The 17,092-nt window shown below is 45.8% G+C and overlaps 1 protein-coding gene across 6 annotated transcripts in view; it reads left to right on the top strand.

Annotated features, from left to right (window-relative positions):
- The window catches only part of EEA1 (early endosome antigen 1), a 158,981-nt gene that overhangs the window by 44,789 nt on the left and 97,100 nt on the right, over positions 1 to 17,092 (top strand). For all 6 annotated transcript variants that reach the window (XR_004371641.2, XM_032765128.2, XM_075066940.1 and 3 more), the window contains one exon: positions 3,590 to 3,745. Coding sequence is in view for 5 of the 6 variants with exons in the window: in XM_032765128.2 (XP_032621019.1) it covers positions 3,590 to 3,745 (156 nt within the window). In the remaining variant the exon portion in view is untranslated. The remainder of the gene's footprint in view (positions 1 to 3,589; positions 3,746 to 17,092) is intronic.

Here is a 17,092-nt window from a genome sequence, read left to right as displayed (position 1 = left end):
TTAGTCTGGATCTGTAAAAGCAGCAAAGAATCCTGTGGCACCTTATAGACTAACAGACGTTTTGGAGCAGGAGCTTTCGTGGGTGAATACCCACTTTGTCAGATGCATGTAGTGGAAATTTCCAGGGGCAGGTATATATATGCAAGCAAGCTAGAGATAACGAACTATCTCTAGCTTGCTTGCATATATATACCTGCCCCTGGAAATTTCCGCTACATGCATCTGACGAAGTGGGTATTCACCCACGAGAGCTCATGCTCCAAAACGTCTGTTAGTCTATAAGGTGCCACAGGATTCTTTGCTGCTTTAGCCAAGGAATGTATATTTTGCCTGCTCTGTTTATTCAGTTATTTGCATTATTGCTAGGTATGTATGACATGATGCTTGTTTGTGCTCTGTTCAGAGGCCTGTGTGGCTTCCCTCATTTCAGGACTTTCATAAACAAAATATTAATCCTGATACGTGTTTTACTTAAGCCTAATTTTGCAACCCTTGCTGACGATGATTAGAATATACTCATGCGAATAGCTCCATTGTTGTTGACTTCAATGGGTGTCTCTGTATTAGCCTTTTTCCCCTCATGTTTTTCACTGTTGCTGTCACCGGGCAACTGTATTCATAAGAGCAGCTCTGCCCAAACCTTGGTGATGTGCTGGTTAAAAGGCTGGCACCTGTCATCGCTTTGTCTACACTGGTGTTACCGTTATTGCTCTTGGCTGCCCAGGACCCATGTATTCCAAGAGTGTGCCTCCACAAAGGAAAAATACTAAAGAAAAGTTATTCCTAGTAACCCTTTTTCACAGTCATGGTCTAAGAGGAAGCTACCCAGTAGCCTTTCTTCCATATAAGGAAAAGCAGAGTAGCCTGGAGGAGCTTTCGAGCCTCTTGTCATCTTCATTCACTCACTCAGCTGAAAAACTTGGGCTCTGGATTTTTCTTTCTCTTCTGTATTGCTGCTGATTAGTCGCCTTTCTTCATTTCTCTGTCCACCTCTTCCTGCCACTGCAATCCTTCATCTGCCCAACTTCACTCTCCCAGCCATTTTGCTTCTGTCCCTCCTTCTACCCTTCTTCTCGCTGTCCTGTCTCATCTTTAGTCTCTTTCCTGTTTCCTGTCCAAAACCAACAGTCCCTTCCTCCCACTCACTTCAGCTCCAAGTGCTACTTTCCCCTCCAAAAGCCTACTTAAAATATTTTTTTGGGTAACACATATAAAGCAAATATGTAAACATCCGTGGAACTGACATGATGTATGGCTTTATGCAGTGGTTGTATTGCTGTGTTGGTCCCAGAATATTGGCAATACAAGGTGGGTAAGGTAATATCTTTTATTGGACCAACATCTGTTGGTGAGAGAGACAGGGTTTGAGCTACATAGAGCTCTTCTTGTCTGGGCAATGTACTCAGAGTGTCACAGCTAAGTACACGGTGGAACAGATTGTTTAGCATAAATAGCTAACACATATTTCGAGGGACCATTCAAGGTGAAGTGGCCTGTTAACAGCTCTCCAGTCACGAGGGCATTTACTGCACTGGATAAGGTATACCATAGGTTGTGATAGGCATGTGTAGGACCCATGGACCTTGAAAGGTGTGTTGTGGGGAGTGTTGATTATAGCAGAAATGGAGATATGTCTACAGTTTTGCATCTGTTCTGACAATGTCTGGTGCTACTTTGAGTCGGTGCGCCCTGATCTGCAGGGAGCTTGCGTCTGATGAGGAGCTTGGAGAGGGGTTGGGGAGTTGTTTGAAGACCAGAAGAGGAGGTTCAGGAAAGGGTTATTTCAGGATAATGTCCACACTGAGTATGAGTTGTAATTGTTTGATGATATCCTGTATGGGTTCTAGTGTGGTGTGGTAGGTGAAGAGTAGTGTTGTGCGGTCAGAGGAGGTTTTATTTCTGTATTGAAGCAGGTTCTCTCAGGGTGTTTGGATGGCTCATTCCATGATGCTATCTACTTCTCTGGTGGAGAGTCCTTGTTTGGTGAAGTTGGTTTTAAGTGTATATATCCTGGACTCTGTCCTCAGAGCATATTCTGTGGTATCTGAGTGCCTGGCTGTAGATAACAGATTTCTTGGCATGTTTGGGGTGGTTCCTGGATCTTTGAAGTGAGGTGTGGTGAGTTTATTGTATATAGTTGTCTGTAGGCTTCCGTTGTTGAAACTGGTTGTGGTACCCTAGAAGTTGATGCTAGTGTGGGAGTGTTCTAGAGAAGGGGTTCTCAGCCTTTTCCTTTCTGAGCCCCCCCCCCCCCCAGTATGCTGTAAAAAACTCCATGGCCCATCTGTGTTACAACCTGCTAAAGCCAGGGCCAGCGTTAGCAGGTATCAAGCAGGGCAATTGCCCATGCCCCACACACCATGGGGCCTTGTGAAGCAAAATTGCTCAGGCTTGGGCTTCAGCCCTGGATGGTGGGGCTTGTAACGCCAGGCTTCAGCCCCAGGCGGTGGGGCTTCGGCTTTCTGCTCTGGGCCCCAGCAAGTCTAATGCTGGCCCTGCTTGGTGGACCCCCTGAAATCTGCTTTGGGCCCCTGGACCTCTCATTGAGAATCATTGTTCTAGAGGGAGTTTAGTGGATGGGTAGTGGTTGTTGACATTGTGGAGGAGTTTAGATCATCTGTGTAGAGGATGAAAATGTCATCCATGTAACTCAGATATATCATTGGTTTCATGGTGCATTTGTTCAGAAATTCTTCTTCAAGGTGACTTCTGAAGAGGTTGGTATATTGGGGAGCCATCTTAGTAGCGATGGCTGTTCCCATGGTGGCAAAGGGACTGTTTTTTCTTTTTTCTTCTGAATGTAAAATTGTTAAGGGTGAGGATGAAATGGATGAGTTTGGCAATGTGCTTTGGGGTGGAGTTCTGAATTCATAACTTTGCTAGACTCCAAAAAAAACATGGACTGAATAGAGACACTGGATTTATATGGCATATTACAGCAATCTAAAACCCTTCCTCCCCCCAACTTCCCTCTTCTTCCCCACTTCACCTTGAATGGTCTCTGGAAATATGTGTTAACTACTAGGCTAAACAATCTGTTCCACCTTGCATTTAGCTGTGACATTGTGAGTACATTTCCCAAACCTAACGGCGTGCTCTGTGTAAGCTCAAAAGCTTGTCTCTCCCACCAACAGAAGTTGGTCCAATAAAAGATATTACCTCACTCACCTTGTCTCTGGGATCTATAGCTGGGATTACCACCCTAGTTGCTTTGCCTGTAAGGTTTATCTTTTCCTTCCACTCCTCATCTGTTCTGTTGTTCTTTTGTATTGTAAGCTTTTCTGGGCAGGCACTCTATTTTTATGAAAGTGAAAACAGTGCCTAAGGCCCCACTCCTGATTGGGGTCTTTGGGTGCTACAGCAATATATATAATAAAAACACTGATAAATAATACCATTCTCTGTTTAGATGAGAAATGAAAGTGTATTTGAAAATAAAGGGTCTGGAAATAACCCAAAATAATTTCAGCAGGAAATCTTAAATGGATTGGAACCTTTTGCAGAGAGTGGATATGAAGTGATTCTGAAAACGTATCTGTCAGTATTAGAAATCCTTATAGGTAGTAATTATTGTCATGCTGCCTTTCAGCTGCAAAGGCCTGGTGTGGAGGATGTTTCTGTTTTAAAGAAGGAGCTGGTCCAAGTTCAGACATTGATGGACAAGATGACTTTGGAGCGTGAGAGAGAGTCAGAGAACCTGAAAGATGAGTGCCAGCATTTGCAGGCAAAGTATGCGAACTCAGAGGTAATGAAGCCAAACAAAAAGGCTTAGAACATGTTTTAGCTTTGTTGTGATTTTCATATTATAATGATGAATGTTAATCCATCACACTGAATAGAATTTTGCTTTCTTCTCTAACTAGTTTGGTAGGGTGTGTTTCATTAGATTAGACTAGATTGATACAATCTGTGCATTGGTATCCGGACACTAAACCTATTTTAAAAAAATGTTCTTTTTAGCATGAAAAGTTAGTTTCGTACAGCCATGTAGAGGAGAAGCAACCTCCTCTGCTGGTATATGTTGGGATCTCTCAAGTGAGACAGGGAAACAGACAGAGCAATAAATTTCTGCCTCAAAAATAAAAAAATTATTTTGAGTTTTCCTAAATTGTGTGCTATAATACAGAGACAGAAACTAATTGTTACCTAAGGTTATGGTTGCTACTTAACATTAAAATTGAAATATATGTTTACAAAACAGGGTTACAGTTTTAAATAATCCCCAAGCATGTAAATATATGAAAATGAACCATTAATGCAAGGTAGATAACTATTCAAATGTACTCACAGTTCATATAGTCCCTTAAATAAATGTACATGCTTTTATAGAATATGCATTGTGACTTTTTGTAATCATTGTAACTTCTGCAAAATTTTCCCAACATTAACCTATTAATCAGAATCCTTTTGACACTTACCCTTTATCATCTCTATATTTTGCATATAAATTACAAACCTTAAAATCACTCACAGACTCCCTCTGCCCTCCTCCCCCACAGTATCTTTTAGTTCACCTGCTCATTATTGGCCATAGAAATCAACATTTTGCCTATTATACTCCATATACAAACCAGAAACTAAGCTCTTGCCAGACCCAACTACCTGTTTTGGCCAATAGATACCAATATATCATGTCTCATCCTTCATGGTCAGACCAGAGACACAACTATTTTTCTTCATCCACTATTCCATTCTGAGGTTGAAAACAAAATCTGTTACTTCCACCTTAATTATATGTCCTGGAACTATATATCCCTGTATCATCCCTTGCCCTTTTTTTCCTGTTTATCCTTTCAAAGTGAGACTCCACGTTCCATATGAGATACAGATTGTAGGTGGGTTTTTCAGAAGTGCTCAGCGTTGGGCAAACCAGCATCTGTTAAACTCAGTGGGAGCAGAATTAGACCAGTGTTGAGAGATCTGAAAATACTTAACAATATTTATTCAATCATGCTGTACTCAATAGGGCACAGATCTCAGTATACCCTTTTGTTTACATGAAGCTAGTACATTACCTAATTACCTAGGAAGAAGAGAAAGCAGGCCAAAGAAACTTGGAGAATGTTTGGTGTTTTCATCTGTAACTAGTGATTTCAAATATTCTTAAAACTGTTGTTGTTGTTCCAATAAGCATTTCCTGTAAAATGTTAGGTGGGTAGATAATGGGAATCTGAATTAAGGTTGTTTTTGGAATGTTCAATGTGATTTTTATTTTTACACTTGCATGTTTATTTCAGAGAACGTTTGAACTGTGAAGATACTTGCATATTTATCTTCCTTCCTTTAACTATTCATTTCCAGACTTTTGAATGCTTAGGCTTTCTTAAGCTGGAACAGTCCTTGGTGTGAATATGTTTGCACTTCAACGAGAGGTAGCAATCTTAACACCTATAAACTTGCTGTAATTTTTGGCTTGTATCAATAAATTTTGATGAGGAGATGCGTGTGCTAAAAGTAACAAAATTATCTGTTTGTTAATTTCCTCCTTTTGAATATAGGGCCAATATAGAACTCAGGAGCTCTGCAAGGTCCCTACTCCACCATGACTATGTATTTCCCTGTCCTGTGCAGCTCAGATAAACTTATAAGTTTTGCAAGTTACCCCTAGCTCATGCTGTTTTACAGGTCTTTGCAATGGTGCAGAATAACTGGCCCGTTTACCTCCCCCCCCCCCAGGTTCATCTACCCTGTGGAATTTCAGAGCTCTACCGATTCCAGCTCCTTCTTCCTTCCTCTGCCCTGCAGAGCTTTAGAGATGTGTGGAGTAACCAGTTCTCTTGGCCTTGTACTGTTTCTAAACTCCTCAGGGTTCCTGATATCTTCCCTTCTTTCCTTGCCCTGCAGAGACTGTACAAGGCATTCATGGGGCCACATGAATTGTATAGAGAGTACAGTGTTCTACCAAACAATAAGTCCAGTATTTTCTTAGTCAAGTTTAAAATATTTAGACTAAGGAGAAGCCGTTCACAGACTTGATCAAACATGTATGTGAAGGAAGGAATGTCGCAGTTTGAGTCTTGAGTATACAGTAATTCCTCGCTTAACCTTGTAGTTATGTTCCTGAAAAATGCTACTTTAAGCGAAACAATGTTAAGCGAATCCAATTTCCCCATAAGAATGAATGTAAAATGGGCGGGGGGGGGGGGGGGTGTTAGGTTCCAGGGAATTTTTTTTTGCCAGACAAAAGACTAAATTTTATATATATGTATATACACAGTAAAAGTTTTAAACAAACAATTTAATACTGTACACAATGATGATTGTGAAGCTTGGTTGAGGTGATGAAGTCAGAGGGTGGGATATTTCCCAGGGAATGCCTTTCGTTAAATGATGAACTAGCACTCAGCTGAGCTCTCAAGGGTTAACACAATGTTGTTAATGCAGCCTCACACTCTACAAAGCAGCACAAATGGAGGGAGGGGAGACAGCATGGCAGAGAGAGAGAGACACACACTCTGTGAGAGAGAGAGAGACGTGCATTGCCCCTTTAAGAAAGCTGACTCCACTGTGAGTATACTGCCTTTTTAAGTAGATCAGCAAGTTGAGACAGCAGCTGCTGCTGGCAGGCTCCCTCCATCTTGAGTTCTGTCGTGTCCACCCCCTCACCCATGGAGATGGGGGGCAGGAGGACACACCTGCTTGGCAGTTGCCGCACAGGGAACTAAGGGGAGTGGGGAGTTGATGGAGGGCTTCCGGTCCTTCCTGGTTCCAAATCCCCTCCAGCTAGCTCCAATGAGCTGCTCTTCCTGCAAGCAGTGGACAAAGTAGGCAGCTGCCAAACAACGTTAGAAGGGAGCATTGTGCAACTTTAAATGAGCATGTTCCCTAATTGATCAGCAATGTAACAGTGAAACCACGTTAACTGGGATGACTTTAAGTGAGGAGTTACTGTAATTGGTTATGTAAATTACTGCCTCATTTTTGAGTATATCACAACTGTACTTCAGAATTTAAATTTTCATTTCAGTATATTGGCTATCTAGTCTGTATGTTTCAAAGACAATCTGAAAGTGTAAACTGAACATAAAGTGATATCTGCCATATTATGCAGAGCTAGCTCTAACAGAAATATGAACTGCTGCTGTTCATCTTAATGGATGGATTTACATACCAAAATGGCTAGCTATTTCACTGTGTATCATTTAGCAGAAACAATCTAATGTTCATTGTAACTCTTGTTGGACATAGTAGCAGATATAGGGGAGAAGGGTTGCATTGGTGTAGCTAGTTATTCTCATGCATATGAATGGCAAATCTTGGTGGGGCTGTGTGACTAAATTTCCAGTAAAGCATTTGCAGTGACATTAGCTATCTGTGAAAAATTGGATAGGTACTATTTAAAGTGAACCAAAGACAACTGGTATAATTTAAGTGCTAAAGTATGTAGCGGTAATTCATTCTTCTATAAAATGTTGCTATCTCCTCTGCATCATAATCTTTAACATAGCAGTGACTGTAATGTGTGACCGGTTAACTACATTAAAATAAAATGTTGCTGTCTATGAGAAGTGATATTAGATCTAATAGATTTTAAAATCAGTAGCCTGAATTCCACTTAGCTTTTAAAAACTAATAAAATGTGTTTGTGAGAAGTGCTAGATTGAGAACCCTGGAAACTGACGCCCTTTACCCATGGAATATATATAGTAATGGTGGTGAAAGTTTCCCCATGCCTGTGATTCATCCCTGTTCTTGAGGACTCACTTCTGGGGCTGAGAGATTAATTTAGTCTCTGACTATTCAGTCTGTGGAGCATGAGGAAGTTATCTGTATTATTTTCTGACAATCACATTTGCCTCAGTTTACCTGCTGGATATTATGCTGCCTGACTTCATGGAATTAAATGAAAGGAGGCTGTTAGGAGGAAGCTAATGGGAAATTAAACAAAGACAGAGATAAGATACTTCCAGAGAGAATACAAAGGGTCCTTAAGGGAAGGGTGAAGGGCCCGTTAATTGGGAAATGCCTATCTGCCTGGCTTCAACTAGGCTAGCAGGTTAATTTCTCCCAGGCCCAAGCCTGGGATCAAAGGGATACTAAACCATGAAAGACCCTAGCCTAGAAAGGCAGGGGAGTGAATAGGCAGCAGTGGTTGAAGAGGAGTCTCTATGTACGTCTCCGCTATGTTTGAAAATCCATGGTAGCGAGTCTCAAACCCTGGGTCTATAGACATGGACTCACACTATAGCACTAAAAACAGCAGTGTAGATATTGTAGCTTGGGCTGGAGCTAGGACTCTAAGGCCTGGGTGAGGAGGTGGGCTTCAGCCTCCCCATTTTACCAACCATGTTAACATGGGCTTCAGAGCCTGAACCTGAATGTCTACAAAACTGTTTTTAGTATGAGCCCATGTCTATAGACCCGAGCTTTGAGACTTGCTGCTGTGGGTTTTAAAACACAATGTAGATGTACCCTCTGATAGTGAGACACAGACAGAGTCTGTCTGTCTCTCCCAAACCAGCAGTAGGGGTGGCTGGGCTGAGTAAAACTTGCACAGAAAGAATAAAGTTTAGATACGACCCAGGGATATAAGCTTTTTATTGTTTTATCTCTTTCTCTACTTGCTGTGCACCCTTGGGTGAATAAACAATTCCTTGTTTTGAAGAAGCTGTTTGAGTCACTTTCATCAGCCCATGTCACTGGGCTTACAGTAGCTAAACACAGTTGAGCCTGTTGTGTTAACAGAGTTGGTAAACAAAGGGCTGCAGCCCAGAGATCTGTTCTGAGAAAGGTAGGATGTGTGGTTCCACCCAAAAAGCGGTGAAGGTAGTAAAACCTGTCACCAGACGGATGCACTCATGAGAGATCAAAAGGGACCTGAAGCCCAGCTCATCCTGTAACTATAACACAGTCCTTGGTCTTTTTGCTTAGAATTCTGAGAGTGCAGATTGAGAATCTAACTAAAATGGTTTGAGTTCTTAATGCTATATCTACTCATGTTCAAAATACTGGTTTCCAGAGAATGTAATTTTAAAAAAAGAGAACTGTATAGCCTGAAATGAGAGAATAAGAAAAAAAAAAGTACTGTTTTTAATGGATTTTTTCCTTTAAATACTGAGAAACGAAGTAGTTTTGAGGTGAAAAAATTTATCGTTTCCATATTTGTGGCATTTCTGCTCTAAATGTGGCTTCGTGTTTGTCATCTTGTGCTTGGGTTTTTTGCCCTTCATTGCTAAGGAACTAAATTATCATTTTGGCATTAACTAATTAAAACCGTTGAAAGAATTCTAATTTTTCATAATTAAAAATCTTTGATCGAGCTGTATGCTGAGCTCTTCTTTTGCCATTCACTATCTCACATTCTTATTCATTGGATATTGTATATTGTGCTTGTTGTGGAGTTATACTTGGAAACATGGCAAATTGTTCTCTTAGTTAGTTTATGAGGATCCCAAAAGCAACTCTAATTATCCCATGTTTAGTTTCTCACTATAGTGAATCCCACATAATATATCTTCTCTGCAGAACTTAAAACACATAAGACGTACTCCAAAAGTCTTTGAAATAATGGAAAGACAGAGTTAACTTTACACACTGTGCTTAACTTCATTCACTGTGGATAGTCTCACTGCAGTCAAGTTTAGCATGTGTGTAAGTCTTTGCAGGCACTCATTTCAGTTATTTTTATATGGGATAATTGCCTACATGGCATACAACACCTGCTAGATTGTTGATATAATTTCCAGTGCATATTAACATGAATGGGGGTATTAACATGAATAAGTATATGAGTATTTTTTTATAAAGTGACTTTGTTGTGGTAAAGTCAAGACTGTCTCTTTAAATAAAGGCATAGAAAGGTTCTATGAGATAGGTATATCTCCATATATTATTTTATTATAATATTTGACTATAGGTTTTGAAGAATTGTACCTACAACTTTTATCACTGCCTGTTTCCACATTTCATCGATCATTTTATTTTATTTTTTCTGCTTTCTAATGGAGACACTTACATTTGAGGTAATTTTTTTGTGAAGGCCTTTTCTCATTACATTGTAATTTTGTAGTCTCAAGATAACATCAAGAGCTTGTTAAACAGTTCCTGTTTGCTTATGGGTTTATTAATCAGATAAACACATCAGCTAGCAGGTATTTTAAACAATTATTCAACCTCACTTTGTTGTTGTTTAATAACTAAACATGAGATTTTGTTTTGAATAATGGCTGGCAGAACTATATATTGAAATATATTTACAATAACTCTTCTGTGTAGGTTCTTGTTCTGTTTCTGGTTTAAAAAGCTGCAATAGTGTTTGACAAATTTGTGCGCATTTTTGCATTTGCACTATCACTTCTACAAAATGTCCATGTACTTTTCTGGATACTGTCACAAAATAGTGTATTTGCAAATTAGAGATCCCATGTTTTTTAGTGACAACTCTGCGACTACAACAGTATAAAGTGTGCCATTATGAAAAGTCAGAGTTAATAGCAACATATGTTTTTACAATGAATGTGTTTATACATTCTCTTTGCTCTTCCCAAAAATGTATCCTATTCTATGAACAAGACTGCTTCTTTCTAGTAAATTTTGTTCTTCTTCGAGTGGTTGTTCATGTCCATTCAAAGTAGGTGTGCGTGTGCCGCGTGCACGCCAGCCGGAAGATTTTCCCCTAGCACTGCCCGTAGGATTGGCCCTGGCGCCCCTGGAGTGGTGCCACTACGGCGCCCAATAAAGGGGCACGCCGACTCTCCACTCCCTCAGTTCCTTCTTACTGCTGGTGACAGCTAGCTGGAACTTTGCATGCTGATAGCAAGTTTAGCAGTGTCCATAAAACCTCGTGTATATAGTTAGTTAGTCTATCTAGATTAGTTATACGTAGTTCTTGCTGTTGGGGGTTCCCCTCGCCACCTATTTGTCGCCCTGCTGGGGCATGCCTGGGTCTTCTGGGTTTAAACTCTGCAAGGACTGCGGAAAGTTCATGTCAAAGAGTGACTCGCACTCTGCTTGTCTGCGGTGCCTCGAGGAGGGCCACCAAAGGGACCGGTGCACTATTTGCAGGAGCTTCCGTCCCAGAGCTCTCAAAGATAGAGCATAAAGACTTAGAGTTCTTCTGATGGAGACTGCTTTGCGGCCACCTTCAGACCCGGAGCTGGCCGACGCTGTGCCCAGCACGCCATCGTCGGTGCAGAGCACCCTGGCACCGGCATCAGGACTTAGGGCTCAGGCCAAATCCTCTAAAACCCGGCACTGGAGGGAGTCTGAAGTTGGCCTCAGTGCGGCACCGCTTGCCCTCCCCAGTGCCTGCTAAGAAGAAGAGGTCGGTGAGGGAGCGATTGCCCCACCAGGACCTCCACAGGCCGATGCCGTCCGCTGGTACAAATGAACAGGCTGGGCCACAGCCTCTGGCTGCTCCATCGACTCCCGCACCGGAGAGAGGGCGGTCGAGTCCGGAGTGACCATCATCCCCGGGCCTTAGCGGAGACATACGTCCCCCCTCGACACCGGAGGCATTCGAGGTGGCCTCGGACCTGCTGAGACTCCTGGTACCGGCCTACTCGCATCGTGGCAGGGAGTTGCCGACCGTAGCTCGTCCCCCAGTACAGTCTAGGGGCAAGCCGGCCATGCTGTCGCCTCCCTCTCCGTTCTGCGCCACCCGAGCGGCACCGGAACAGAGAGACAGCTCCTCGCCTTCATGCCGCTCCCCGGCGATGACGGGTGCTTCTCCCCCCCAGGTCCTCTTATTCAGAGACCTCAGACTCAGAGGCGGACTCCTATCGCTCCAGCCGGTCGCGGAGCAGGAGATTGACTTCGGGTGTAAGCCACCAGCGGCACCTACCTTCGTGGCAGCAGCAATGGCAACCGCCCTCTCAGTGGCCGTTTTGGACCCCCTGGGCCTACCACTAGTCAGTGGGCCAGGCGTTTGGTCCTCGCTCCAGGTCAGCCTCGGTCTCCTCGGCATCGATGGCCCTGGCGCAGTTGCCTCCTCCACCGTCACCGGGCAGGGGTGTGCCGCATCTAAGTTCAGCACCCCTTAGCCAGGCATCGGCACCGGAGGCGACCACGGTTCATGCTCAACAGGTGCTGCCAGACCCGCCAAGCTGTTCATTGGTGACCCTGGTACCGGCTGCGGTGCCGCATTTGGAACCAGCACCGGCCCCACAACCTCGGTACCGTGTGCTGCCGGACCCTGAAGGGCTGGAAATGCTGGAGGATGGGCCGATCCAAGTGATTTCCTCCTCTTCTTCCCCGGATGAGGCGGTCGCAGGCATGGCCATGGCACCGGCCCTGGAAGACACTAGGGTCCTTCAGCAACTGCTCAGGAGAGCGGCTCAGAGCCTTGCAATCCAGGCTGAGGAAATTGAGGTGGACGTAGATCCGGTAGTTGACATTCTGGCTCCACTGGGACCATCCAGGGTGGCCCTACCATTGATCAAGACCGTAGAGGACACATCCTGCACCTTATGGCAAATGCCTGCCTCATTGGTCCCTACTGACAAGAAAACAGAGAGGCGTTATTTTGTGCCCTCGAAGGGGCATGAGCATTTGTGCACCTACCCTTCCCCTGACTCCCTGGTGGTAGACGCAGCCAACCAAAGGGAGCGTCAGGGGTTTCAAGGATCAACACCAAAGAACAGGGATGCCGAAAGGCTCGACCTCTTTGGTAGAAAGGTGTACTCCATGGCAGGCCTTCAAATACGAATAGCCAACCAACAGGCTTTCGTAAGCCAATATGGTCATAACACATGTTCGGCCATGTCGAAGTTTACTGAGCTCCTTGCCCAGGATTTGAGGGCAGAGTTTCTGGCCTTGGTGGAAGAGGGAAAGCTCATCTCCCGAGCCTCCCTTCAGGCTGCCCTAGATGCAGCAGATTCTGCCTCACGCTCCATGGCAACAGGTCTGGTCATGAGGCGGGGAGCCTGGCTCCAGGTCTCGCGTCTTCCCTATGAGGTCCAGCAGACTATCCAGGACCTCCCCTTCGAAGGGCAGACACTGTTTTCGGACAAAACGGATAAGCGTCTGCATAGTCTAAAGAACTCGAGGACTACGCTTCGCTCACTAGGCCTGCATACCCCGGCAACCCAACGTAGGCAGTTTAGGCCGCAAGCGGCCCCGCGCCCTTACCAGCCTCAGAATCGTCCAGAGGTTGGGCGCATATGGGGCAGGAACGGATGGAGGTGCCACCAGCACCACCCCTCCGGCCAGATATCTGGCCAAGCGAGACCATCGTCGGGGCTTGGGCCCCCTATTTGAAGGTACGGTCGAGGACGGCCTACTGATCAGGACTACGGATCCTTCTTTCCATATCTTTGGGTCACGTCTGTCCCCCTTCTACCATGCCTGGTCCCGAATCACGTCGGACAGTTGGGTGCTTTGCTCGGTAGAAAGGGGGTATTCTATCCAATTCTCCTGCCTCCCACCCCACCAGCCCTCTTTAGGGACCCTTCTCACAAGCAACATCTAATTCAGGAAGTGCCGTCCCTCCTCACAGCAGGAGCAGTGGAGGAAATTCCTCAGGAGCTCAGGCAGAGGCTTCTACTCCCGGTATTTTCTAATACCGAAGGCAAAAGGGGGCCTCAGACTCATCCTGGACTTGCAGCGGCTGAACAAGTTGGTGATCATTCTCTCCTTGGATCCAGGAGATTGGTATGCTGCCCTCGACTTAAAGGACGCATATTTCCATATTGCCATAATCCCCCGACACTATCGGTACCTCAGGTTTGTCGTGGCCGACGCTCATCTGCAGTTCACAGTGCTCCTGTTTGGCTTATTGGCGGCACCAAGGGTCTTCACAAAGTGCATGGCAGTCGTGGGCGGCCTTTCTACGCAAGCGGGGTATATAGGTATTCCCCTGTTTGGATGGTTGGCTTATAAAAGGCCACTCCAAGGAACAGGTGGAAGCTCAGGTGCTTTTCATCAGGCAGACCTTCCTCGAGCTCAGCCTCCTCTTAAACGAGGCCAAGTCCACCCTGTCTCCTACCCAAAGGATAGAATTTATAGGGGCGGTTCTGGACTCAACACACACCAGAGCGTATCTTCTGGAGTACAGGTTCCGGTTCATGTCCGAAATCATTCTCGGTCTGCACCGTGCCCCGACCACCATGGCAAGAAACTGCCTCAAGCTGTTGGGCCACATGGCAGCGTGCACCTGTGTGGTGAGCCATGCCAGACTCCGTCTCCGCCCACTACAATCCTGGCTAGCGACGGTATACCGCCCGGCCAGGGATTCCCTGGACTCAGTGGTGACTCTTTCCCAGGTGGTGCTGAGCTCTCTCCAATGGTGGCTCGACCTACAGAAGGTGTGCTTGAGTGTTTCCTTTGCCACCCCTCAACCCTCCCTCTCCCTGGTGACGGATGCCTTGGATCGGGGATGGAGTGTGCACTTGGGGGATCTCAGGACACAGGGCTTGTGGTCGCAGGAGGACCTCAAATTACGTATCAACGTCAGGAAGCTGAGAGGTGCTTGCCTGGCTTGTCTTACCTTCCAATCCCACCTGGCCGGCAGATGTGTCTGAGTCCTCACGGACAACACATCAGTGGTCTTCTATATCAATAAACAGAGGGGTGCACGCTCCTCTCCCTTGTGCAGGGAAGCCCTCGCGCTGTGGGACTTTTGTGTTCAGAATGCTACCCACCTGATGGCGTTCTACCTCCCGGGGGAACAGAACGGCCTGGCGGATGCCCTCAGCCGCTCTTTCCGGGGCCCGAGTGGTCCCTTCGTCGGGATGTAGTGCGCTCAGTCTTCCGGCTCTGGGGTCGTCCCTAGTTAGACCTGTTTGCTTCAAAGGAAAAGAGGAAGTGTCGGTAGTTTTGCTCCCTCTGGGGCCACAGCCCAGGGCCTCTGTTGGACGCCTTCCTCCTGTTGTGGAAGGAAGGGCTGCTCTACGCCTTTCCTCCATTTCCGTTGATACACAGGGTAATTCTCAAGATCCGCAGGGATCACGCCCATGTAATCCTGATAGCACCGGCATGGCCGCGCCAACATTGGTACACATCGCTCCTGCACATGTCCACCAGAGCGCCCCTGATGCTGCCCCTGCTGCTGGACCTGATCACACAGGACCAGGGATGCCTTCGCCACCCGAACTTGCAATCTCTACACCTCACAGCCTGGTTGCACCGTGGCTGAACCCGGTGGAGATGCAATGCTCCCAACAGGTCAGACAAGTGCTGCTCAGTAGCAGAAAACCCTCGACCAGGGCCACCTACCTGGCCAAATGGAAGCGCTTCTCCATCTGATCCGGTCGGCGAGGGCAGGAACCATTGTGGGCCCGATTCTTGTTATCTTAGACTATCTGCTCCACTTGATACAGTTGGGCCTTTTCCTCTCCTTGGTTCGAGTTCACTTAATAGCCATCTCGGCTTTCCACCTGGGAGAAGGGGACATCTCGGTGTTCGCAAACCCGCTGGTTGGTCATTTCCTTAAGGGCATGGACAGGCTATTCCCGCATGTCTGTCAACCAGCTCCTACTTGGGACCTGAACCTGGTCCTCTCCAACCTCACGGGTCTTCCCTTCGAGCCCCTGGCTTCATGCTGTCTGCTGTATCTGTCATACAAGGTCGCTTTTCTTATAGTGATCACCTTGGCAAGGAGGGTATCAGAGCTCAGGGCACTGACATTCGAACCCCCGTACACTGTCTTCTATAAGGACAAGGTCCAACTTAGACCTCACCCGACTTTGCTTCCCAAGGTCGTCTCCTAATTCCATATGGGACAAGATATCTTCCTACCAGTGTTTTATCCAAAGCCACATTCTTCTGGTAAGGAGCAGAGGCTGCATTTTCTGGATGTCTACAGGGCCCTAGCCTTCTATGTTGAACGGACAAAGCCGTTTAGATGGTCGACCCAGCTCTTCATCGCGGTGGCAGCTAGAATGAAGAGGCTCCTGGTCTCCTCTCAGAGGATCTCTTTGTGGATCACGGCCTGCATATGGGAATGCTATGTATATCCCAAACCCCTATTCCTCCAGTTACGGCCCACTCTACCAGGGCGCAGGCCTCCTCCGTGGCGTTCCGGGCTCAGATCCTGACTCAGGAGATTTGTAGAGCTGCTATGTGGTCCTCCAGCCACATGTTCACGTCGCACTATGCCATCACGCACCAGGCTAGGGATGATGCTGCCTTCGGTCGTGCAGTACTCCAGTCAGTAGTGACCTCCGACCCCACCACCTAAGGTTAGGCTTGTGAGTCACTTACTTTGAATGGACATGAACAACCACTCGAAGAAGAAAAAACAGTTACCCACCTTTTAGTAACTGTTGTTCTTCGAGACGTGTTGTTCTTGTCCATTCCAATACTCACCCTCTTGCCCCTCTGGCGGAGTGCTGGCAAGAAGGAACTGAGGGGGTGGAGGGTCAATGGGCCTCTTTATAGGGCGCTGTAGTGGCGCCACTCCAGGGGACGCCAGGGCCGACCCTACTGGCACTGCTAGGGGAAAATCTTCGGGCTGGTGTGCACGCAGCACGCGCACACCTACTTTGAATGGACATGAACAACACATCTCGAAGAACAACAGTTATTAAAAGGTGGGTAACCATTTTTTACATGCACAAAATAGTGTAAACTTTCATGGGATGTGCTATTCTTTTTCTAGAAAAGAAAATGATCAAATTAACATCTGTACTTGTGACCAGAAATCTGTAGCTAGAGTAACTTAAGGGGAGGGAAAGCATTTATAACAAATAATGCCATTTGTGCACTATGTATTTCAAAGGTAACACAATGTGCATTTTATTTTTCTCATTCATCTTTAACATGCAGAAAGCTGATGTTTCTCCGTATCTTACTCTGTTGCAGAAAGATTGAAACAAAGAGTAAAAGCAAGTGAATTGGACTTGTTAGCCATTGGATAGTTTGCTTCAGACACATCTTAATTAGGAAGCTCAGTATTAACTCACATTTTATTAAAAGCAGTTATCTTTGTCTTCCACTTTAAGGACCAGATCATGCCACCTAAATCCTTGCATGGAGGGGATCCTCCACACACTTATTTCCTTTCTTCCATATCACCTTGTCCCCTCCCTCACCCTCTCTTTCCCCGCTTGCCATTTCCTGTGTGCCATGCTGAGATTTCTCTGCATTCTGGGGTCTTTGCTAGGGGAGGAGATGGGGACTGAGTGATGCACATTGTACATCTGTCTCTCAGAAA

Source organism: Chelonoidis abingdonii, chromosome 1 (genome assembly GCF_003597395.2).
Source record: "Chelonoidis abingdonii isolate Lonesome George chromosome 1, CheloAbing_2.0, whole genome shotgun sequence".
NCBI lineage: Eukaryota > Metazoa > Chordata > Testudines > Testudinidae > Chelonoidis > Chelonoidis abingdonii.
Note: the sequence above shows the minus strand (reverse complement) of the source record. Positions and strands in the feature narration are given on the sequence as shown.